The following is a 24,876-nucleotide window of genomic DNA, read 5'->3' as shown; positions in this document are numbered from 1 at the left end:
GTGGAAGGATGCGAATGGGACGAAGAGGAGAGAACGTATGAGCAAAGAGAGATAAACAAATTCTTACAATATTTTAATCATTGTTAATTAATTAATTAATTAATTAATCACGATCCTATCGATACTTAAAAATGAATGAGACGAGTAAAGTAATAATTATTATTATATACACAAAACTATTATTATATTCATATTTTTGCTTATTACATATTTAAGAAAACTATTAAACGAGGGCTAGCGAGTATAGTACGTTAAAGAGGATAAGAAGAAAATAATGCCGATTAAACCAGAAAACGTAAAAAAAGATTGACGGTAAAGAAAGGGGAGCGAGTCCGATAACGATGGGAATAATTAAAAATGTGGTGGTCTCTCACCCGTAACAAAAGAATATTTTGTAGTCTTGTCGGGCTTGTACACCCTCCGAGCGTGGCAATCATGTTTTCTGAATCTTAAGACGAGAAAAATTCCGCGAACGGACCTCCGTGGTGAATAGAGAAAAATCAAGAAACGTTTCTGTAAAAGACAAATATACCTAGCATTCGTACACGCCGGGTTTATATTATTCGAGACTTTTTCCGTGGCAGCGGCCCGATCGCTAACACAAAACAGTAGTGTAACGTCGCTTTTCCGGGATTCGAAAACGATCAAGAACGAGAGAAATCTAGAAATTATCATTCGAGAAAATAGAAAGTTCCCATGATTAGAAAAGTCGACGGCCGCGAACGAAATATATTTCACACGGTTCTCTAAAATCGTAAAAAATAACTTAATTAATTAAACATAAAAAAAAGACATCGCTAGGGTAGGCGCTTCGAGGAATACATAAACTTTAAAAGTCACTTAATACAAATTATTCTCAAAATATAAAGAAAAGTTTAATAAGTAAACAAATTTTTAAATCTACGTAAGAAAGCCAAGAGTCAAAGACGACTAGATGATAGGAGCCGCATGGCCTAACTGCTGCCACTTTAATTAATTAACAAAATAATTAATTATAACTTTATTACTACTTAATTAAAGAGAGGAAAAAAAAACTCGACTACAGAGAATGAAGATAAAGATGAAAATAATGTCATGCCACTTTTCAAACTAACTTTTTAGATGCAGAGACGAATCAGTAGGTTATAGAAGACTATTAAACCAAGAAACTTCTCTTCTAATTGGGAATGATTGATTCGCGCTATAGATTCGAATATTTCCAATTGTCCAGTCTCCAGAAATGAAGAAATATCGCACGAGATATGTACGCGTGTAAGGTGTCTCGTTATGAATCGACACGGTTTACCCATAATGATAAATTGGCATAAAAAATTCGTGCTTCTAAAAAACAGAATGAAAAACTTCGTCGATATGAAAACGAAAAGAGAAGAAAATGGAATTACCGATGCAAGTTTCACACGAGAATCGATAAACATAAAATAAATACAAAATATATTTCCATGCACATTTTTTGAAAATTGAAACTCATACAAATTTTCGAGACCACAAGAGTCATTTCGTGTTGATGTACAACGAGACATCCTGTAGGACGTTTGTATCACGATGTCGAAAAGGTCGAAACGATCGGATATCGGTGCCTAGCTCATCTTCTACTTACTGTTCCTTGATTAAGACGGTCACTTTGTACCTGCTTGCTGCCTGCCTGGCCCGTGCGTTACATAAAACATATTTCTAGTCTTATCGAGGTGTATCAACGCACTGTATTTTATTCGGTATGTAAAGAACACCACCACCAACACCACAACAACAAGAACAACAACAAAAACAAGAACAACAACAACCAACGTCCAAAGAATTGTTGCGTAATTTCGTTGTGATAATCCGACGTCTCGCGGCGTCCCTACGTCGCCGTCAGACGTCGATCGCGATTTTTACTACAAGCTATCGAGGAATCGTAACGCCGATAAGAAAATTCATTTGTTGGATCCCCATTCGATTTCGCGACGAGCGACTATCCCGGAAGGTTGATGGTTTCGACAGCTGTTTCGACATCTGCATCGTAGCCGATGTATAATCGCGTTCGAAAGTTCACGAGGCAGATTCCCTTGGATCCTCTGTGAATTAATGATCATCCAATCAAAAAGAAAGGAAAAAAAAACTAAATATTTACAAAATGAAGCCCGAAAAGTGGAAAGATAAAACAGCGAAACATTACGTAATATTATACGGCACCGATGAGACACGAAATTCGTGATCGTTCAAGATCCAAGGGCAAATTCGTTTTATTTCGCGCGGTGAACTTTGGAACGATGGCGGCAATAATGAGGATAAACAGAAAATAAAAAATATACAGGTTCGTGCTACTTTTAGTGGAAACGAATAATGGTAAAGGCTCCATCTCTTGTAATATTTTTATTATCGCAAACCGTAATATATTACATTATTAAATTATAATTAAATAAAGGATTACGCCACTGTTTATTATTTATTATTGACTAACGTTCAACTAATATTGTAAATAATAACGAAAATATTTTATCTATATTTCCGATCCGGGGGTGCTGGGCGGGGCAGCGTATTACCTCTTGTCCGCCCTTCCACGTTGATCGTTACAACGATCGACGTTCGCCCGCCCCTCTATTGTTACACCATTTCATCATTGCATTTAATAAATTATATATTTATTGACTCACTTACCTTTTGACTTAACCCCCCGTTTATTTGTTCTATTCTAGCTTTAGGCACACGCACACACTCCCGACCACCGTCACAGAATGACCCCAATTAACAAAGGGGGTGATATTTTTTAGAAGGAAATCGTCGACTGAATGAGAGGAGAAAAACAGGTGAGATTTATATATTTTCTTTTCAAATTTCTTTTAATACTTCCGCAACAATTTATTTAAAGCATACAAACGGTACAAACTGTATTTGTGTTGTCAATTTGAGTATAAATTAAATTAAATTACGCGGATATCATGTGCGTACAAGGGTTGGTGACAGAAATAAAGGAGAAAGGGGGTAAGATGAGGGGGAGAGGAAGAAAATATCAACGGTATTCAGTTTTCAATTCTCTCGCGTTTTTAAGCCAGTGATCTTCGAATCTACCGACGTCCAAGATTTTTCGTCGCCCCAGTATTCATTAACGATTCATCGTATAACTTTGTCGAGGAGGTGTATTAACATTTAAATAGGCCACATACTAAGGGAATAGACAATCGAGCTAAATCCTGTTATAAAAGAGTCCAGAAAACTCTAACAACCGATCGGATCAAAATCTTTTTTTCCCGCCCCCCCGATAAAAGCTTCCATGGTCTGTACCAGAAGGGCTTCCCTCCCGCGAATATATTAGCTCAACACAAACAACTATGTTAATAACTAACGAAAGCAAGCAAGTTAACGCGACATCTCACCCCCCTCCCCCCGCGTATGACGGTGAACCGATCCTGTATCGTCTAAGCGCCTTCATATATTTTTTTTCCTTTATATTCCCGCTTTCTATGCGACTGTTCGTCAAATATGGAAATCCCTTTGATTATTGTACGGACCATATAGCTTCTAATTATACGATAGAGTCGAAAGAATCTTTAGTTACATTATCTTGAGAGATTCTGAAAGCTCCTTTTGAGAACGCTCGAAAAGTCTCTGATCGAGGATTAGAAAGAAGAGGAGGGAGGAGAAGAGTATGGACGAATGAGAGTAAAATTGAAGGAGATTAATTAGAACACTTGGACGCGATGATTTTCGCGATCGCAGACAACGATGTTACCGGTCGACGTGACCGCAACACCCTCTAGGCCCTTGAATTCACCGTCACCGCTGCCCCAGCCGCCGAAGGACTTGAGGAACGCGCCCTCTGGGCTGAATATCTGTATCCTGTTGTTGCCGGAGTCGGCGACGACGATGTACCCTTGATCGTCGACAGCGACGCCTCTTGGGAACTTGAACTGACCCTCGTCGGAGCCCTCGGATCCGAAGGAGGTCAGCACGCGGCCGTTCACGTCGAATATTTGGACGCGATGGTTGTTCCCGTCGCTGACGATCACGCGATTCGTGTTGCTGACCGCGATGTAGTGAGGATGCTCGAGTTGGCCACGTCCGCTACCGCAGGAACCGAATTTGCCCACGAACGTGCCGTCCGATTGAAATACCTACGAAACGAAGGATTCGATTTTTCAGCGATGGCTTTAACACGATGACTGCCACAGTGAAAAAAGGTCGTTCGTAGTCAGACACACTTTATTTCGTTTTTTAAGTCATAAATAGTTGAAAATGTATGCGTTTAGTCAATAGAAGTAGGTTGTCTTGTTTTAAATTACACTGTGATATTAATTTTACAGAAAAGTATTGTAATGGTATTTAAATAATCCAGCCTATTTGTAATGTTTCAAATACGAGTTATCTCGTAGTTGGAAGTCGACGTGTTAACGAATATTATTGGCTTCAGAATTTCAAGCTTTATCATTATGTTAAAAATGTTTAAAAAATTAGCTTTATACCTGGGGACCTCTGCTTGCAAGATATATGTACGTACCTGTACGCGATGGTTTTCTTTGTCGCACACATAAATGAATCCAAGAGCGTCCGTGGTGATGCCCCATGGATAATTGAACCGACCATCCGCGGTACCTTGGGAGCCGAACGCTCTCAGAAAACGGCCGGATGGATCGAGCACCTGAATTCTGTGGTTGTAACGATCCGCGATGATGTATTGCCCGATTCTATTCACGGCCACCCCGGCGAGGCAATCGAATTCACCCTCGCCGCTTCCGTACGATCCGAACTCCTTCATGAAGTTTCCATTGCAGTCAAATACCTGTGAATTTCAATGGGGGTTGATCCATAACGATACGCTCTTTTCTATCTTCAGGAAAAATGACTGATTCTCGTTGACTTCGACCGTAATACATCTTCTCGATTTAGATTCTTAAAATCTATTCAAACTAAAGTAAATGATCGATGAGTGTTCGAATGCTCGTCAACACTGAATGTTCAGACATCATCTCCAACACTGGGCGTTCGACTGGGGTTCCATGAGGGACTCAGTGGTGGTGATGTCGTCTGAACACTCAGGATGGAGTCCTCGAACACTCATCGATGATTCACGTTAGTTCCACCCTTTCGAAATGTTTAACATTCATGTGTGATTCACTAAAGTTCCTTTCCTAATATTTCTACTGTCCTCAACGCTAAGATAGTTACTTGAACACGATGATTGGAGCTGTCGGCCACGACGATGGAATTGTCTGGGCCAACAGCTAGGCCTCTCGGCCAGGTAAAACATCCGGCTTCGCTCCCCCGCATCCCGAATTTGAACAGCTGCCGCCGCTTCAGCAAGTAGTGACTCCTCCGGCCATTACTGTCATAATTTCCAAAGAATTGTCACTCTTGTAAAATAAGGTACGTATTCATGAATATGGGGGAACACTCACCTAGTGGAGGAACCTGCTGCCGCGGGTATAACGGGAGCTGCTGTAGGGGACGTGGGGGAGCCTGACGGGTTTTTTTGATCGTCGTCGGAAGATTCGAAGGACGTTTGACCAGCGTGCCTCAGAGGTAGCCCGAGAGATAACCTTCTCGAGGTTGCGCTGCTACTGCAAACAAAGATTTATCCATTACACCGCTCTGTATACCTTGACCAAACAATATGGGCGTTCGGGTAAAAATTTATAATTTCTTTTTTATGTTCATAAATATTGTCATGTAGACATTAGAACATAGTGCATACATATCGTCGGATATTAAATAATTTTTTTGACTTTCGTCCATTGTCGACGCACTGTACGTCGATCGAAACACCACATTCTATTCATAATTCACAAAATTCAGCCTTCTGGTGGATTCACTGGGATAAATTACCTCGATGATGGTATCGTCGAAGTAGATGACGAGGGTTCCTTGTCCTTGATGGTTCGATTCCCGTACTTATTCTTCAGGTACCTCGCCCACGAGCTCAGCGCTGCCCCGTCTTTCTCAGTCCCCGATCGGTCGCGTTCAGGGCTTGGCTCGCGCGACTTCAGGGCATGGGTGCTCCGACTCCTGGCCAGTTCAGAGCCGGCTCCGTACTTGGCTGCCAAATAAGCGTTCGGCGACTGGGTGGTCGGCGATGGTGGTTCCTCGTCCAGATCGAGGTCATCGCCGCCGAAGTTGTGCGAGCTTCTGGACCTCGCCAGCCGTTGTCTTCGTTCCTTTAACGCGGCATAACGCGACCTTGCCGACAGAGGGGAGTCGACCTCCGTGTCCGCGTCTCGTTCGCGTTCTCGTTCTCTCTCGCGTTATCTTTCCCTTTCCCTTTCCCTTTCGCGTTCCCGTTCTCGTTCCCGTTCCCGTTCCCGTTCCCGTTCCCGTTCCCGTTCCCGTTCCCGTTCCCGTTCCCGTTCCCGGCTGGCCATCATCGCCGCCTGGCTCCTGCTCTTGTTCAGGAACCTGGAACATTGCGAAGAAACGAAGGTTGGGCTTGTTCAGATTTGTTTTTGTTAATGAAAAGAAGCCTTTGTGTTACACGGCCATTATTCTGGGTGGGGGATGGAAACCTGTATGTCTGATTGGGGGGTGAGTAATTAACGGATCGTTTAGGGGGATGCTTCCTCGAAACATTGTAGTCACAAGCGATTGATCTGCGATTCATTAGGGAGTTGGATACATCGAAAGTCTTGGTTACAACCGTAGTTAACAACATGGGTACAAGTACAGTAAAATCTTGCTGAATGCTCAATTCGGGATGAACATGATTTCTGATCTGTGCATAAATTACAAAGGATTTTAACAGATTGATTGGTTCCAAGAAGGACCCGCTTAATACAAGAAATCATCGATGAGTGTTCAAAGGCTCCTCCGCACTGAGTGTTCAGACGTCACCCCCATCACTGAGGAGGGGAAGTCCCGTGGAACCAGTTAAGACCACTGGGAGTTTGATCGGTTCCATAGGCCCCCCTTCTTTTAGTGGCGATGACGTCTGAACACTCAGTGTCGAGGAGCCCTCGAACACTGATCGATGATTTACTGTACTAGGAATAATGGACGAACATTTAACCTGGAGTTCTACGAGCATTTATCAAGAATTTCCTGTAGTTCCGTTGATACTCAGACTAACATATCCGTGCAAACATCAAGCAAATTTTTCCATGTATACATAGATATAAATTAGTCACTCTAATTCGTGATATTGTGAAATCTGAATATTAACAGGTGCAGCTGTGTGCGTGTGTGTACATACATGATTTAGTAACACATAAGAGTTTAGTGGATGACGTGACTGGCGACACATGATTCGTGTTCTAAGACTTGACGATTTTTTACGTGGCAATTCCTCTGTCGCACTGTTTTCAGATTTCAAACGCGCGCGGTTTCATTCATTAAGCGTTTCGCGATACGTCCTTCTATCGGGCCTAACGATATTGATGGTTATTCCACGAATGTGACTTCATGGTATTCAGCTTCGCGACGCCATGTGTGAATTCGTGCCCCGTGTATATCAGTCAGTGGCGACAAGCCTGACATGTCAGTCGTTTATCAGCGGCGAGCCGTGCAAGGTCGATGGGAATAGAAATGTACATGGCGAAAGCGGTCGTCGACTAAACAGTGAGTCTACTATTTCGATTATTGCCTCATTTATTTTCGTTAATTAGTGGCAATGTCCACGCTCGCTACGGTATTCTTCGTATAATATTCACGTTCTTTATCAGCAATTATTGACAGTAGATTCTTTCTGAAGTGATATATTGCACATGGAAATTATAAAAACAGGAATAGCTTTGATAATTCTTTAAAATGGCGGAGAAAGTAATCGTCCCAGGTCTATAAATATCAAAATGATTTTAGATTGTCCTTTCTTTGTCATCATTCCTAATTTGTACGACGGGAATTAGTTTGATGCACTTGAATTAGATAAATACAGTGGATAATGAAACTCTAAGGTACCATTTAAGATCAAATTGTCGTGTAAACTCATGACTAGTGAACCAAAAAATTTCGGCTATCGTCTTTTCCACTATCTCGAAGAAGAATTATCAGAGTCATTATCAGAGTTTCTATAATTATTGTAAACAACACATCTCTCTGAAAGAAAACTGTTTTGACTACTTGATGACAAAGAGTATCATCATTTTCACGGAAAACTGTTGTTTGAATTTCAATTCCGAAATTTTTGGGACAGACCGTGTACTTCTAGTTCACGGTCGGACGAACGCGACTTTTTTTCTATCGATCTCGTAACGAACACGCCACACCGGTAAGGAATTTTCCAATATCTTTTTAATCGGATGCTCGATGGACAAGTGGCACGAATGAACGTTATCGAGCTTTCGCGTCATCGAATCCCTGAACATTCCCGGAAAGGGTGAATTTGAACGGGTTTACACGGAAACCCATCCTCCTCGCGCCACCTCTCGTTATTTAGTAGCGGGTACGTCCTGTTCGAACAACTTTTCCATGGGAACGACGATCAAAACGTTATAATATATGCGGTAAATATACATGACGACCGAGTTACTGCGTTCGGTAGTCGTAAAATTTTAAAGCTCCCGCCCCTTCACGTCTGTAACCTATATTTTTTGGGGCGTTCATCGTAAAATTTGACCGGTGCGGCACGTCGATGCTCGGGAACGTTTTTCTAAATTCATGTGGATCGTATTAAAAAAAATAAAATAGAATTGGTACCAAAAATTTGCATAATTTCTTATTCGAATGTAACGCTGTGAAAAAAAAATGCCCTGGTGCTCGAAGATTTTTTTTCCGTGTAGATGTAATTCGCTTTGAGGTACGAAACTCTTTTAGGATACACCGGCGTTTAATTGATCTTCAACGGTGAAACGTATTGGAATAACATCCGTGTTTCCAGTCAAGTAGACTGCGTACCGATATAGCCCGACTGACTATCCGCGCTGCAGCAGATATTTAAAGTAACAAACGGGTTATATTTAAACCTTTTACCGCACGGCTTCGGGGCTTCCCGTATGATGCACAATGCGGTCGCATTAGTTCCGTCTGTAATATTTTCTCCGTGTTCTCTTCTCGTCGCAAAATCTCACGAATAAAATCGATGTTGTCGATGCATGATAATTCTCTTCGCAATTCTCTCGTCGATCGTGGCATGGAAAATCTCTCGATTAAATCGATGTTCGATTAATATAATTCGGAAGAAACACGTCCGTTAAAGTGATTAGATAAGCTGAAAAAAGTGAAGAAATCGACACACGGCTAGTTCGAAGTCTCCGTTTTGCGTGATTAACATGTTATTCGAGGGAACAAAACGTATTGATCAATTTGTCGGATGTTTATTACGTGTCGAGTCGCTGGTGTGCAAGCCAGTATCTGTGTGATCTGTTCGTGGTTTTTCGAGAAACGTTTTTTCGTTGCGATACCTGGAACGTAGACGCGAGCCTGGGTCCTACGAGTCGATCGATTTTTTTTTTTTGTTACCTTCTCCTCGGAACTACATTTTTCGCCGAGTACGCTGTAAATTCGTGGCGTGAGCGTGCGTGCATCTTGAGGTGGTGCGAAATACACAGGTCGGGGAAGGGTCTTAAATTTTCAAAGAAAGCTGTGGGACGCCTTTCGTGGATTACATCTGACGAGAGGGAAGAGATGAGGGTTTTGGAGTGCGCGTTGGAACGAGCAACGAAGGGGGATGGATTTTCACGGCGATCGATACTGACGAACAAGTTTCGCAATGTGTTAGTGCAATAAATAAAGATGCATTTTTCTTTCGTTCTCGTTTTCTCCGGTCTCTACGGTTCGAATACGATTATAGAGCCAACAAAGAAATTGGGGCGACGTACAAGAAAAAAAAAAAAGAAACAGATTTAGATAACAACTAGGGAACAAAGAAATATGTATATATATAAAAAAAAGAGATAGTTCGTGATCGTGAAACATTTAATAAGAGACACATTACGAATACGAAGGGGCACACGAACATTTCTGTGTAATCATTTGGTTTTCATCCCCGTTCCTGTTTCCCGTTATGCTTTGTGTAATATACTGAGGACAAGTTTGACAGGGAAATAAATAATACGAGTTATCACAAAGAAATGCAGTTTATTTACCACACCAACAAACTGACGCAAGCCTATGCACTAGGAAAAAAAAAAGAGTACAAAAACTTAATGATATGAAACATGGTGGGGGACGGTGGTGACGGCTTGACACGGGTTAAGCCGCGTCTTCACTCGAGAAACACGAGGTACGGAACACACTTGTCTGTATCGAGATATACTTTGCTGAAAATATAAAATTACTGAACTTTAATGCAAAAGTCTATCGAACTTCTATCAAAAAATCCATTGAAATCTATGAAAAATACGCGACACAAACAGACCAATGTTTCGAACGACAATAATCTTATCAAGGGTGTTCCAAATCGCGCGTTTCACATCGAATACGGGGCTTAACGGCGTGACACGTCGTCTCTGTCGTCGTCCGATCAATGGGGAACGAACTGAAGAAGCATCGCTTCAGCGTGGATTCAAGCTGTGCTCTGGGAGGACGGTTGTTTCTCACTACGCTCGTTTTTTAGTGTTAGCGCGACGCACGCGAATATCTCTCTCGTGTCCTACGAAGCTACATGTACGTATGTATGTATATGTATATTGAGCAATGGCGGGGGTAAAGGTGGGCACGTGAATCAACGATAGGAACAACAAATAGTTACGATCGTACGTACGAGTATCACAATTGTGTGTCTGTGTGTGTGTGTAAAATAAAAAGAAAAATGCAAGTTCCATACAAATGACGCTCTCGAGATTAGCAATTATCTCTCTACGGCTACGTTTTCAGTATCGTCGCCTGATTCCGATGACGATTTTATCGATTCGATGGCCACGATGAAGGGGTGGATAGTTTAGAGGGGGAAGGGAAGGTGGCAAGATTCCGGGGCAGCAGTTTCGAAAGTAAATAACGAAAATGTGGGGGCGAACTTTCTCGTTCGTGGGGACCGAGAAATTCCATTGGCCCCCCCTCCCACCCTTGAAGTCCTATCGGCTGCTGTTCGCCCCGAGGACGACGTGTTTTTCCCTCGCTTTAAAACAAACGTGCCGCGAGCCAGCGGCATTCTTTCTCAGCACGATAAACTCTGGTAGAGGAGGGGAGGGGAGGTAGCACGACGAAGAAAACGAGAATGTAACGAACAGAGAAGGAATGGTGGAGATAAAAATAACGAACGGAGAGAGAGAAGGTGGAAGTGGGAAGAAAAGGAAACTGCTGCATCGGATCTTGCTATCGAAGGCAGTCTCGTCTGTTTCCGTGAGGGTAGTCTGCAGTCTTTCACGACCAACACCGACGAGCGACGTAAAGGAGGGTAACAGAAATGGGAGAAAGAAGACAGGGGTATAAGAGAAACTAATAAAACGAACCGTGGCGCGAACGATACGAGTACGGCGAGAAGATGGGAACTTGAGAGAGAGAGGGCCACGTGTATGTACAGTGAATCACCGATGAGTGTTCGAAAGCTCCTCGGCAAGAAATGTTCAGACGTCATCCCCACCAACGTGGAACCATTCAAACGGGCAGTGGTGGGGATGATGTCTGAACTAGTGATAGGCGATACAGTAATTAGAATATCGATACTTACTGTGAGGATAAATATCGAAATTTTAATACAATCGCTGGGATTTGCTGTAACGTAAAGATGCGTATGTTCGTATCGTATCATCGTTGCGTAACATCGTATCGTATCACATTGATACACAACGGTGATACAATTCTTTTTCACTCTGAGAATCTGCCTTAGTAAATATCTGCTTAACCAAATGGTATATTTTCATTTTTGGATTTTATTGCTTTTAATTGAATTGCAAGTATCGATACCGATGCTATCGATATGTTATCCCCGATATACAAGCGTATCGATACAATTCAAATGTATCGCCATCTGAACATTCAGTACCGAGGGGCCTTCGAACACTAATCGATGATTCGCTGTATCGAGACACAGGTTACAGGAACAGATTGATTAGAACGCTGTAACACAGTACGGACACACAGAAAACGGTGGTTACCATTTGCATCGGTATAGTGATATCGACACCAGGCGTGTCCTCGTGCTCGTTGGAAGAACTGTCGGTTTCTTTGGATTGGGTAGCGTTCGCGACTAGTGCACCGTTCTCAATGTTAGTTCTCATTACGAGGTCGGTCGTTTGGGAACGAATCGTGCTCGTCTCGTCCGTGCTATGGCCCTCGACGTCTTTCCCATGTGCTGGGTCGTTGATCTTGTTTAGTATCACCCACCCGTTTTCGTCGATGCTCCATGCGTTATCGGTCACCGTCGTGTCGGTTCGTCCATCTTTGTTCACCTGGGTTGACAACGTGGGCGGTGGTGGCAACGAACCTGTACCGTTCATTCTCTCATCGTCGAGTCTCCTCGGGGTTCCTTCAGTCTCGTTGGTTTCCCGAGCATCCATGGGCGAGACAGCTCGGTCCGTTTCGCTGTCGGACTCGTCCGAGACCAGCCAACCATTTTTCCCGATACTATTCTGCCTGTACACTCGACTCCTCGGTAAATTCTCGGACGACCCTGACAGGCTTAATGTTCTACCGCTCTCCGACCTGTCGTCGTCCTCGGCTTGTTCCTTCTCTTCGTTTTTCTTCACCTCGTCCGGTTTGTTGCCCACGCCAAACTTCCCCGAACTGTCTTGTTTATGCTGGTTCAACGTCGACGATTCCACAATGGTCCCCTTTCTCGTCGTAGCATCCGGATCGATCGACTTGAAGTTTCTCGCGTTGATGCTCTGAGGTCCTTCCGTCTGTAGATCCTGATCGGTGATCACCCATCCGTTGTCGTCGAACAATTCCTCGATACTCTTCTCCCCGACTATCGAGGAACTCCGTCGTTTTAGATTCTCATCGTATCGGTCCGTACGATAATTCTCCTCAGAACCAGGTCGAACGGTCAAAACTGTGTCCTCTTCGTCGGTTTCGGAATCGGTGGATCCATCGTTCGCCAAATCGTCCTTCCTCACGATTTTCCCATCTGTCGTCTCTTCTTTCTCTAGATTCTCTCTGTCTCGCTCTCAGTACCACATTCCGAGTTCGTGCTCATCGAATAGCTGCTTGATTCTCGAGATTCCCGATCCTCGATCATAGTCGTCTCTTGCGAACGTTTCTCTGTACTCGATTCTTGGTCTCGCTGGACCTGTCCTCTATCCCCGACTGGAGTCTCGTTAACTGTTTCGCGTCGATCGGTCCGAGCGTATAACGTAGAGTTCACGTCGTTCCCCGAACGACCGTCCACTAACGCGTCCTCGTGGACCAGCTCGTTGCGGCCCGATACTCGACTATCGTGACCGCTATCTGCTTCTACCGGTTTCGGTCTAGTCGCTAAGGAGGAGGAGGATGAATGGTGGTGGAACGTTTCGTCGGTGTCCGTACTGTCGTCCGTGCGGTTACGTTTTTTCGACTCCGGTACAACCATCGATCCGTTCGCCACGTGACTATCGTAATCCGCGCTCATAGCCGCCGCGATATCGTAATCCTCGACACGAACGGTTGCACGTTCATCGTGTCCGTCACTAAACGTCCTAAAACGATTACGGTCGTGGGGGTTATTGGAATTAGACTTGGCCTGATGATGAGTCGGACCGTGTGCTACGTGTGCTACGAACCTGCTTGTGTAACCGCCGACCGGCGTTGTCGCGGCGCCGCTCGTTGCAGTCGTTGTCGACGTTGTTGTCGTAGTCATCGTCGTCGTTGTTGTCGGGCTCGTCACCGTATGCGCGGGACTCCCTCTCGGCGACGTGTACCTGAGACACGAGTTGATCGCTCGATATTCTAGTTTCCAATTCACCTTGTATCATTCACCTGTCGAACGGGACCACCTGACCAGGTGGAACGTTACGTCTATTCGTTCGATCGTTACCCACCCGCGACATAACCGTTCACGATTCGGTTCGATCATCCCGGAAATTTCGAACGATTCTCGCGTCGATTGCAACAAATGTTTAAAACTATACACAGGAAATTCAGGGTCTACCGATGTTCGCCAGGATGCCTTGCCTTCGTTCGGTTCGTCGACGGTATTGATTTTCAGTTTCCTCGGGGTTGTTGCATCACGGTAGTTATTTACTAAGAGGGGAGAATCTTCACGGGGATACACGCGAGAACGGTTATCAGTCCCGTGAAATTCGTCTGGATCCTCTCGGAAATTCGCTTATCGGAGATATCGACTCTCGCTCCAACGCAACGCACGCAGTCGGTATTACACATCCTGAGCATCGAGAATCTCTCACTAGTTCTTTTGAGAGATTCTCGAAACCTGGATCTTTTTCCTAAATATGTATTATATTGTGCTCTTAATGTAACTGGTTGCTAGCTTGTATTGGAATACTATTCAAAGGGGACTCGGCCCGATCGAACTGTCGCAGAGTGGGCCAGATCGAAGATTTTAGTGACATCTTGCCAAAGAATCAACTTCCTTTTATCTCTCGAGCTTGCATTTTTTCCTTAATGTCTGTCAATCTTGAAAATGAAGAAAATAAAAAAGTAATCTTCAGAAAGTTTAAAAAAAATAGTGCTCAATGATATAAATGAAATTCTCAAAATTCTTTATCTTTGATAAGGAATATTCTTCAAGTCCCAAGGAGTCCCACATTGTAACCAATTGGAATGTTTTCATCACACCTGCCTCTACATAATCATCTAAGAATTATTTCCCCCCTCAACTCACTGTTCAAATTACGGTAAAAAAAAATAAATTTTATATAGTACACCAAAAACTATTCGTTACTTGTTTCCTTAGTAAAATATATTCTTATATATACATAAATATATTGCTATACTTCTTTTATTCAATCTAACATCCCTCCATTATTCAGTCCAAGTTTCACATCAATATCTACAACGCTTCAAAAATTCTACAAAAATGTCACTGAATTTCTCGATCCGGCCCACCGTGTGTCGTAATGTCGCCACAGCGCAGCCCTATTGAAGAACATTCTGACAGTGGCTGGCAACCACGTGTTTTAAATGGCACAGCGATAAATCCCCGAATCGAAAGAAAGTATACTTGCCTGGTCGAAGGTGAATCCTCCTTGCTTCCGCGTCTGGCCTCTGCGCTTCGAGCGAGTAACGGACCGATGTCCGTCCGCGCCATTGCAGATTCGCTTCTCTGACGATCCTGAACGGTCGACGGGGTTGTCGAGGACGTCGTAACCGACGGATGAGCATCGTTTTCCGATTCCTCCTCGGTCTCCGACTCCGTGTCCTCCGAGGAGCTGCTCGTCTCCTCGTCCTCGTCCTCCTCTTCCTCTTTCTTCTTTATGACGGTATCCTCTCGCGGAGTCGGCGTGGGTGGTGGTGGTGCTGTACGGTTACCTGGAGAAACACGAGAAAAGGACTCGTAACCGCGGCCAAATAAATCTCCACACTTTTCGAGAACCACGAGAAATTTCCTGTTCGCGAGCGAGTCCTCTGTCGATGGAACGCTCTCCAAACGGTATAATTAGGGTAATCCAAGGTTCGCCTCGCGGTGGATTTATCAAGAGCTGTGTCAAGCGTAATGTAGCCTCGGATAATTATTCGAGTACCAGGTTCTCGAACTTATTCGTGGTTAGTCTGGGTTGTTGTAAAACTTTGGGAATTCGTAACAATGTCGATTGAGTGGTTCTGTTGAGTAGTTTTGGTAAAAATTAACCTCGACGTAAAGACCACTGCGAGAATCGCATCTATAATGGAAAGTACGAAGGTGCAAAACAGCCCTCAAAGTTAGGGGTATGATCTGGTCGTGTATCTCGGAAACAATTAGATATAGGAAAACTGTTTAAGGGTATTAGTCAGTCAGATATTGTGAAGATGTAACTTTTCTTTAGAGGAAGAAAATGAATACAAACTGTGTGTAGTACGTTTGGGCAACGTTTATTAATACTATAAACTGTACAAACATTTTTTTTTTAATATATACATATTATACAAGAGCACTATCTAACCCAAAAGTACTAGTCACAATTTGTATTTATTTCTTTGTAATTAATTCCCAAAGAAAAGTTACATTTTTACCAATCTAACTGCCTAGTCTCTTTAAATAACAGTATTGTGTTATTTAAATCGTTTTCGAGATATTCGACTATATACATTTCACACCCCTAACATTGAAGACTGCATTCACAATTTTCAACATAGGTGATAGCACCTGTCGAATATTTTTATGGAAACTACTTTCCCACAAGGTTGCAAAAAAATCAATGACCGTCACTTCTGTATATTCCCTTGTTAGAACGAAACATTGCCAACCATGTTACTTTAGAAAATTCTATGAATAAGTGTCGATATTTCCATGTCAATCACGAAGCAGTTAGTTCGTCAGAAAGCAGTCTGATCGTCAGAAAGAAATGTCACCTGTGCCTAAAAAACGGCTCTGGAAGGAACGGGTCGCGGGCGAGGCCGTCCCGGAATCCTTGGTTGGCGTTTGCGCTCCCTGTCCCGACGGGACCGCAGTTGTCGTGTTCGACGTCGGCGCCCTCGACAAGTATTTCTGCTTCATTTCCTCGGCGGTGAATGGCGCGCCCGTGTTGCGGATTCCTGATCCACCGGAGCTCTCGGAGCCCGTGCTCGAGTCTGATGAAGCGCTTCTCGTCGCCGGGGTGTGGGTATCCGTCGAAGTTCTCCTGCGAGCAACGATATTTCAATTAACGACTTCCTCGAGTCCACGGAACCGTTCGAGCATTCGTACGCCGTAATTTTCGCCGACGATATACATAGATATAAGTCGATTCCTGTTGCGTCGAATCATCCCGAATCGTCGTTTCGTTCGAAGCAAATTTATGTTTCGACTCTGGAACATTTCAAATCGCGGTTCTTTACAGATATTTTACCTGAAATCCCATTGGTACGTTTTATATCATACTAAAAATGGGAAAAATTATTAATTTATACCCTTAGAGGTCCTCGAATTTTAAATTGGAACCACATGAGCAAGAGAAATTCAGGAATTTTAAGGACTTTCGTGGTTCTTCCGTTTTTTCCCCTGTTTTGGCTATTAGAATTGCATCTCGTTAAAATGCTCCGCGTGCAGCGTTACGAACCTATAAAAATTCTCCGCGGAAAAATTTGGCGAGATTCGAAAACAGGAACGTGGAGCGTGTGCGAGGGTGGGTGGCCGGGGCGGTACAAAAAGCTGACCTGTTTAAATTTCTGCAAGTGTTACGGAAAAATTTGCATGGACAGGAAACCGACCGCGTCGAGAGCATTCCTCGTGGCCGGTGGAAGAGCAACCATTTTATATTGTATATACCTTTGGAATTTAAGAAGACACGTGGTTAAATATTTCGCTGAGGCGTAAACCAACAGCGGCGAAACGTTTCGCGAAAAGTGCAAACATTTCTGGAAAAAAGAGGAACGGTTTTTCCACGTGTAGGAAATATCGATTCTACAATTAAAACATGATGCCGCATCACAAGTTCGAATTGAACACGCCCACGGAATTTGGCCGTTCGATTGGAACGATTCGTATCTACCGAAGAGGCATAAATCAGGCTGTCTGACTAGGCACGAACCACTACTACTTGGATCCCACGTAGGAAACGCGCGAATCCGATGTTAACGCTGGTACGCGAATGCGATCAGACTGCTCGTTTCATGTGGGCCAAGTTACGAGGGCCTAATTTACCACGGGATGCTCGTTCTGCTAATTTTATGACGTACGTACATTTATAAACCTTTGTGCAATCAGATTCACGAGAATTCGTGCACCGAGTACAAGAGACGTTGGATAATATTGTTCCAGCTACATCGGCACGAATTCTATTCCTCTTTTCATTATATTTTCCGGGATTGCAAATATTACAAGTTTATAAAATTCGTAGTTAATAATGAGGAAAATAGAGTATAATAACACGCACGGAAGGAACATGAGGGTACCAGAAATATTGCATAGCTCTGCAGAAGTTCAGCCTGCTAATTAGGTAAATGGCACGAATTTCGCTCATACGAAGAAATTATACTCACCGTAGAAATACCCAGTATAATGATGAAATACAATCATTATTTTTATTAAAATGAATTATTTTATCTCATATGTTTGTTATCGGAGGTATCACTCTTTGCAATGATATAATATTACTAGCCATCTATTATAACTAAATTTACTAGCATATCTTGCTGGGAACCCTCTTTCTAGGATTTACCACAACTACGATTTTTTTGTACCATCCCAAAGCACTCGTCTTGACAGCCTGTTTTATGTGAAACGTTTCAATCCTCCTTTGAGGTTAGTCAAACGATTTTTATAATTCGTTTCTTCGCATTGTCAGTAATTAATACTACTGTATCGTTTATTTTCATTTTTACGTACGTCCTTCACTTGTTAGGGTAACTTTGTACTAAAGGATATTTATCCCACCAATAAATAAATTTTAGTAGGGGAAGAAAAAGTGTGGCGATACCTCGTGGGCATTGGTCTCCGCGTAGGTTCTTCCGTGTCCCGTTCGGTGGGTGCTTCCCTCGGGGCCGGATGGGTTGGTACAGGTGTCGGCGCTGGTTGTCGTTCCTCCACCGTTTCGGTCGCAGGTGTTGCCGCGGTTTTATTCTGTTTTTTGATCCTAGAAATCTCGTCGTCCTCGCTGGTCTGTCTCGCCATCGCAGTCGGCACTTTCCTGACCTGTACCTACGCGATATAAACAGAATTATGTAACACCTTTGATGGAAGGAAGTAGGTCGAGTAGAGGAGACACCTTAAAAAATTCCCGATTGATCCCCCATTGTTTCTTTCATAAAGAAAATTAATTTTTTTAAAATCATATCTAACGTCGAATTACGGTCTTGTTAAATTCAACCGAGACCAGCGTTTCCATTTTCCCTTCGATGAGCGTATTTATGCGGTAACACGCGGACCTCGCGACGCATTAATACGCTCCTCTGATTGCGCAAAGATTTATTTAAACACGCGATTGAAAATGAACAGGTTCGTGGGATGAAGGGGTGTAACAGCCAGTTCGGACGATACGGTTTTTTGACCGATTGAATCGATAATACTGAATAGAATAAGAATACTGCCTCCAATTTTATTTCGACGTGTGAATACTGCTTCCAATTTTATTTCGACGTGTGAATACTGCTTCAAAATTGTTGTTCGAACTTTTGTTTGTACGTGTGAATGCTGCTTTCAATTTTATCGTTTGATCTGGCTGTAATTATCGTAGATCGAGCACGAGAAGGAAATACGACGTACTGATAGGAGAAGAAAGACTTGTATTCGTGTATTCATTTCATAGTGTGTATTATAATAGGATCGCAATTTTTGGTACAAAATAGATCTCGCCTACAGACTAAGCTCATCCACACGTATCATCGATTATTTACATATTTATGAGCCGAGATCAAGCACACGTATCACATTGCACCACACGCACACACACATTTTCTCTCTCGCGCACTGTTTTCGTGAAATATCGAATTATTTTTAAAAGTTCCAGCAGGGGAGATTTATGTCCTTTACGTGTCCATAGAAGGGGAGGCCGATATATTACTTGCGGCCGCAACCAAACGTTGTGCACGCGTGTCTACGTGTGCACCGGTTTTCCCCACGATCAAAAATTTACTTTTGCCCGTTGAATCGCGTCCAACCGCGATATAACCGCGAGATTTTCCGAAGCTATACTTTCTCGTCGTGCTCTCTCTCTTTCTCTCCCCGTCGAGCTGCCGCACACGATCCACATCCCACGTATTTTCGACTGCCATAATAACGGAATCCGTGGGAAAATTCTGTGGTCGGATCACTGTCAAAAACAAATACGACCAGTGTCAAAATGGCATGGCCAACCAAATTTGATCCGTGGGTTATTACGTGATGTTTTTAGTGTTCTAATGAAAACCACGGGAACGTTCCACGAATTATCGATTTGTAACAATGGAACCCATTTATCGAAAGTTGCAATAAGAATCCTTCGTGATCGAGAAAATTGGAGAGGGTGGACCGATCCACCGGGACAATAACCGGGGAATTTGAGAAATTGCGCTCGAACTACGGTAATGTTTCCAGACCGTCGATTTCAATCGTGATGTTATAAATACATCATTAGGTCCACGATCGCGGTATCTTTTGTTTTACCCTGGACAGAGGGGACTCGTGAAAATGGAGAGAAAATGTTTTTGAAGCTGGGGGACGGCCCAGGAAATCAATAACCACGGTTAAAATTGATCAAACTGAATATTTCGGCCACACGGAAATGTTTTATTTCCAATTAAATTCCGTGACCTTTGAATCATTCGACGGGGATTGAGTACGATCTTCGAAACTATCAGAAAATACGACGTACCATTACGAATTCAGTTTCTGATCACTTAAGAACTTTTAAAATAAGTAGTATAAGGGGAGTAAGTTCTGATCACAAATTTTACGGTAAAAATGACAAAATCGTTAATAATTATTCAGTAATTTTTTGGAAGAAACTTTCATTATAATAAACTTGTTATATGGTATCTATCCTACCAAACTATTCACGAATTAGGTTCTGATCAGCAACTGGGTCCGTGACGGGACGGTCCACGAAGACGGTATAAAATCATAAGATTCGAATAGAATATAGTTACAGGAGGATTCTAAATGATATAAAGCGAATTTAATTAACCTGAGGCTTCGGTGTCGGGGTCTGTTGGACGGGATGGGGCGGTGGCTCTTCTTTTTTCCTCTTTCCGGCCCTCTCGTAGTCCTGAAGCTTCTTCATGACACGTGGCGAGTCCGTGAGCCGAAAAATCCCTGATAGCGGCCCTCGTGCCGCATCCTCCGTGTCCAGGACGCGTTCACGTAAACCGGATTGATCCTGAGGCGTCGACGTGAATCTGACGGTCGATCTCGTGTCACCGTCGGAGTCGTCACCGTCCCGATGACGCATGAATCGGCTCCTGTACCTCGATTTATTTCTGGGGACCTCGTACTCCGGCGCGTCGTAGCTGTGGGAACGATAACTTTCCTTCAGATGAATTTTTTCTGGTGCTTAGATGCGTTCGAGATGATTGATGGTTCAATGGAGGCGTATACTACAGCAACGATTCGATAGAATCGAAGAGATGAGTGAATTTTGGTAGCTTTCGTATGGAAGCATGTGATTCGAGTAATTTAGTTCTTTTTCATTAAGAAAAAATGATCATTATGTAATTGTAATTATGATTTGGATTTTGTAATGAGGTTACATTTTGCCTAACTCTGCATTGGAATAGAGGGCGTCAGGTACCAGAGCTTGGGGAGTGTTTTATCTATCGTAGACCCGACGATCTTTGAATTAATCTAGGTATTTATCGATGGGTTACCATCGAAGCAGTAAAATAATTCGTTTTGGTTAGTAGTGATAGATAATTATTGGAATGCAAGTTCACATAGCTTGGCAAGTGTTATCACAGGGAACCAGGTGAGAGAGCCAAATTTTCCCCCGAACTAGACTAATCAGGATGATTACCGGATCGAAATACACGGTCGTGTGGAAGACATCAGTCGAACTGTCTCATCGTCTTCGGAATCTCCAACAAGCCATTGGGGAGGGGTGGAAGATGGGGGGGAGAGAGGATGAAGATGGAGAGATCCTGTAATACCATTCGCCGTTGTCACTAACAATCCCGTTCAAGTCCACTCGAGTCGAACCGAGGTAACCTGACTACAAAGCGACGTGGATCGCTGCGCATCGGGTAATCTCGAGTGACAGCGTACGTTGTACGAGTTACTGCGATTTCGTAATCGCATATTCCACGGCGAGCCCCGTACCGAATTTCCATCATCGAGGAACAGAAAATAAAAGAAACTGAAGCCGATAAAAGTGGATAGAAGCGTGTGTAACCGGTGCCGATGGAACGTTAACTGTCCAGCTCTTGCCTGGCACGATAATTCTCCCTTTAATGTCGCCGCGAATCATCATTATCTACCGAAGGGGGATAACGATTTTCGCCTTTAACGATTAATCCGTTTCGCCTGGGGGAAGGGAATCCCCGAGTGAAAACGACGAGCGCGCGTTTCGTCCCGTCACGATTTTCTGGAACTGGGTTATCTGGCTTTTCGAGGCGGTGCACAGCAATACATCCGTCGGGAGGGGGGGGGGGTGGCTTAGCCGAGTGTTGCTTAATTATCGCTTTACAGACACCGGGGAATGGGTTCGTATAATGAGAGAAGATCAAGAGGAAGGGAGTCGGTGTATACACGTTGACGGTAATTGATCCGGCACGAATTTGTACGGGGGTCTCAGAAACGTGGGACTCCGTTTTCTGCTTATGGGATCCGGAATTATTTAGAATCTCTCGAACGGAAAATTAAGCCCCTGGAAGTGGTTTCGGGCTGGTCTTGTAAATCGATTTTTCTCGAAATGATCAGCTAAAAAATTCAGGGGCGTTCTTGCGTGACACTATTTCTGGTTGACTTCTGTGTCAGGGGTAGATCGTACACAATTAATTACAGAGATATAATTTATAGATATATTATATAAAAGAAGAAGTCTTGATTGACTGACTCATCAGCTCTTACTGTTTAACCTAAGAACGTGAAATTCGGAAGATATATTGTTTTTATGACGTAGGTATCCATTGAGGAAGGATTTTTCGAAATTCAACCCATAAGGGATGAAGATGGGTAAAATGTATATAAATATCTATTTCTTCCTTTTTATTTTTTTTAGTTATAATTTAATTTAAAAATTGCGTTTACAAAATAATTCGGTTGAATGTTTTATATTTTGATAGCTATGGCTTCTCTTCTATTCAGAAAATAATACTCTAGTCTATGAAATATTGTTCGACTCGTAATTACCCCGGTATTTATAAGCGGAATATAAATTAATTAAATAGCTGCTGTTCCGCGGGGCTGTAGAAACTGAGAAAAGCAATCGAGGAAAGAACGAATATAGAAAAGGGTTAAGGCAATCACCTGAGAATATCCTCCACGGTTCTTCCAGTCCATTCGACAACCTTTACAATTTTCATTCCGGTTGTTGTGTCGGAGTGGAACTCGTTTTGTCGAAACATTTAATGGAAACCATCCCCGCGGAAGGGAACACGGACCGTCGATAAAAGAATTTTCAATTACCGTCAATCTGTTGTCAGACGCAAACGAGTACAGTCGCTGCTCAAACTTTCGGATTGTCTGAATTTACGAGATTCATCTCTAAATTTCGAACTCAACGTTCTTCCAATTTCCACGATATTTACAGTGTCTCCTGTCCAGGGCAAACCATCGGTCATTTTATATACAGGGTGAAAGAAAAGAATGGTTCATAACTTCTGGGATAGACAGTACTCGCCAAATGAAAAGAAGTCCTATTAAACATGGATCAAACAAATTAATATTTTTGCATTTATAATGGATTACCTTATCATTTCCTATTTATCTGTTTACAGAACGTTTTCTGCAATTCCTATTAGTTTTTCTTTACAAACCCATATGGTAAAATAGTTCCCAATTGAAAATATGAATTTTCCTACTCATGTTTATTAGTACTTTTAATCACCATTTGGCAAGTACTATATACCCCACAAATTATGAACCCTTCTTTTCACCCTGTAGATTCAAGATAGATAATATCGCTGAAAATGGGCCCTCGGGGGAAAAAAGTCTCAAAGAAACAGTAGAGTGAATGCAGTTTTGCTCCAGCCTCTCCAGTGAGTGATTAACCGTAATTATCAAGGGAGCAACCAATTAGCCAAAGGATCATCGCATGGTTCCTTGTTGCGGTATCGAGAGGGAGTGAGGACACGGAACAAGCTTCTGGCAGCTTGTATAAGGGCTGGTCGTTAATTACTGTTTATTACGCGGTCGGGGGCATTATATCAAAAGCTTTTCATTTACATTTTGACGAGGTGGCTTAATAAAACTGGCCCGTTGCCGTGCGGATTACACAGGGAACCGGGCCGGTAATTAAACTCGACCGCGCCTATTTCGGCCTCGAGGAAGTTGTACATACGGCCCACGTCAGGAAAAAGATACGAGGAGGGGAAATGGGGGGGGGGCAGAGGGAGCCGTCGTGTATATTTATAACATTCGCTAGAATAGATATGTGGGACATCCTGAAAAATGTATGCCCACCACGGATCCCGTTTGGCGAAAGTCCAAAGTAATCCGCGTCCCACGGTCAGACAAATTTTTACCGGTCAGCTAGACAGCCCGAATTCCTTCCTCCTTGTCTTCCATTTCGACAAATATCCGTTTATGTACCGAGTGAGGTAGAGTTGGTGGTGCAGATGGAGAGGAGGCCACTCTGCGTGTAAAACTAGGTCGAAAATGGAGAATAAATATTGATCTGTAAAGCTTCGTTTTGTAGTAATTGAATTACAAAGTCTGAATTTTAATAGGACTTGGCTGACGCGTCTGTTCAGTGCACGTCTGTTTCTACTTAGCGCTTGCACGGATAGATGATGAATTTTCGAATACGATTGGGGCGGATGGACCATGCAAATGAAGCTTGTATGTAAAAACGAGCAAATTAAGTGATTAAAGTAAGGAAATAATTAAATATTGATGTTTTCCAATTCCTTGTTTTTTATTCAAACGAATTGCAGGCCACTGCTTTGAAACGTTCATTTACGTAATGTTATTCGTTCACTGGTGAAATATGTATTTGTTCTTTTTAATCTAATTAGTTACTATTTCCTAATTTTTCAAGGTGACATATAGATACTAAGAAATCTCATTTTCTCGTGCCAAATATCATTAATATTATTGTCATTTTAATTTCGACTTCTTTTTAATTTAATTGAGTCCTTTTTTCCAATTTTTCAAATTCAAATCTACACGTTATAAAAAGATATAGATATTAAACGAAGCATCCCACGAAAAAGAATTTTATTCTACATTTTCCACGTATTTTTACACGTAGAATGACCTGTCTGAATCTGCCACCAATTCTGCCCCCACGATTCCCCCTATAGTGTCTTTGCTCCCATATATCTATCTTTCCAATACCAGCAATTCCCATTGCATTCTGAAACACCACGTAAACCGTTTCGCGCGTAACTCGTCCAGTAAACGATTTCCCC

At 42.9% G+C, this 24,876-nt stretch overlaps 1 protein-coding gene across 1 annotated transcript in view; it reads right to left on the bottom strand.

Moving 5' to 3' along the window:
- Positions 1-2,821: 2,821 nt before the first annotated feature.
- Positions 2,822-24,876, bottom strand: part of LOC107188600 (RING finger protein nhl-1) — a 63,661-nt gene continuing 41,606 nt past the window's right edge. Inside the window, 10 exon segments of the mRNA XM_015576917.1 lie at positions 2,822-4,091; positions 4,475-4,756; positions 5,143-5,299; positions 5,373-5,534; positions 5,800-6,366; positions 13,539-13,676; positions 14,943-15,246; positions 16,267-16,535; positions 18,312-18,532; positions 20,496-20,817. Of these exon segments, the coding sequence (XP_015432403.1) occupies positions 3,660-4,091; positions 4,475-4,756; positions 5,143-5,299; positions 5,373-5,534; positions 5,800-6,366; positions 13,539-13,676; positions 14,943-15,246; positions 16,267-16,535; positions 18,312-18,532; positions 20,496-20,817 (2,854 nt within the window). The 3' untranslated portion in view covers positions 2,822-3,659.

The sequence above is a fragment of the Dufourea novaeangliae genome, unplaced genomic scaffold (assembly GCF_001272555.1).
Source record: "Dufourea novaeangliae isolate 0120121106 unplaced genomic scaffold, ASM127255v1 scaffold133, whole genome shotgun sequence".
In the NCBI taxonomy this organism is placed as follows: Eukaryota; Metazoa; Arthropoda; class Insecta; order Hymenoptera; family Halictidae; genus Dufourea; species Dufourea novaeangliae.
This window is presented reverse-complemented; position numbering and strand designations above follow the sequence as displayed.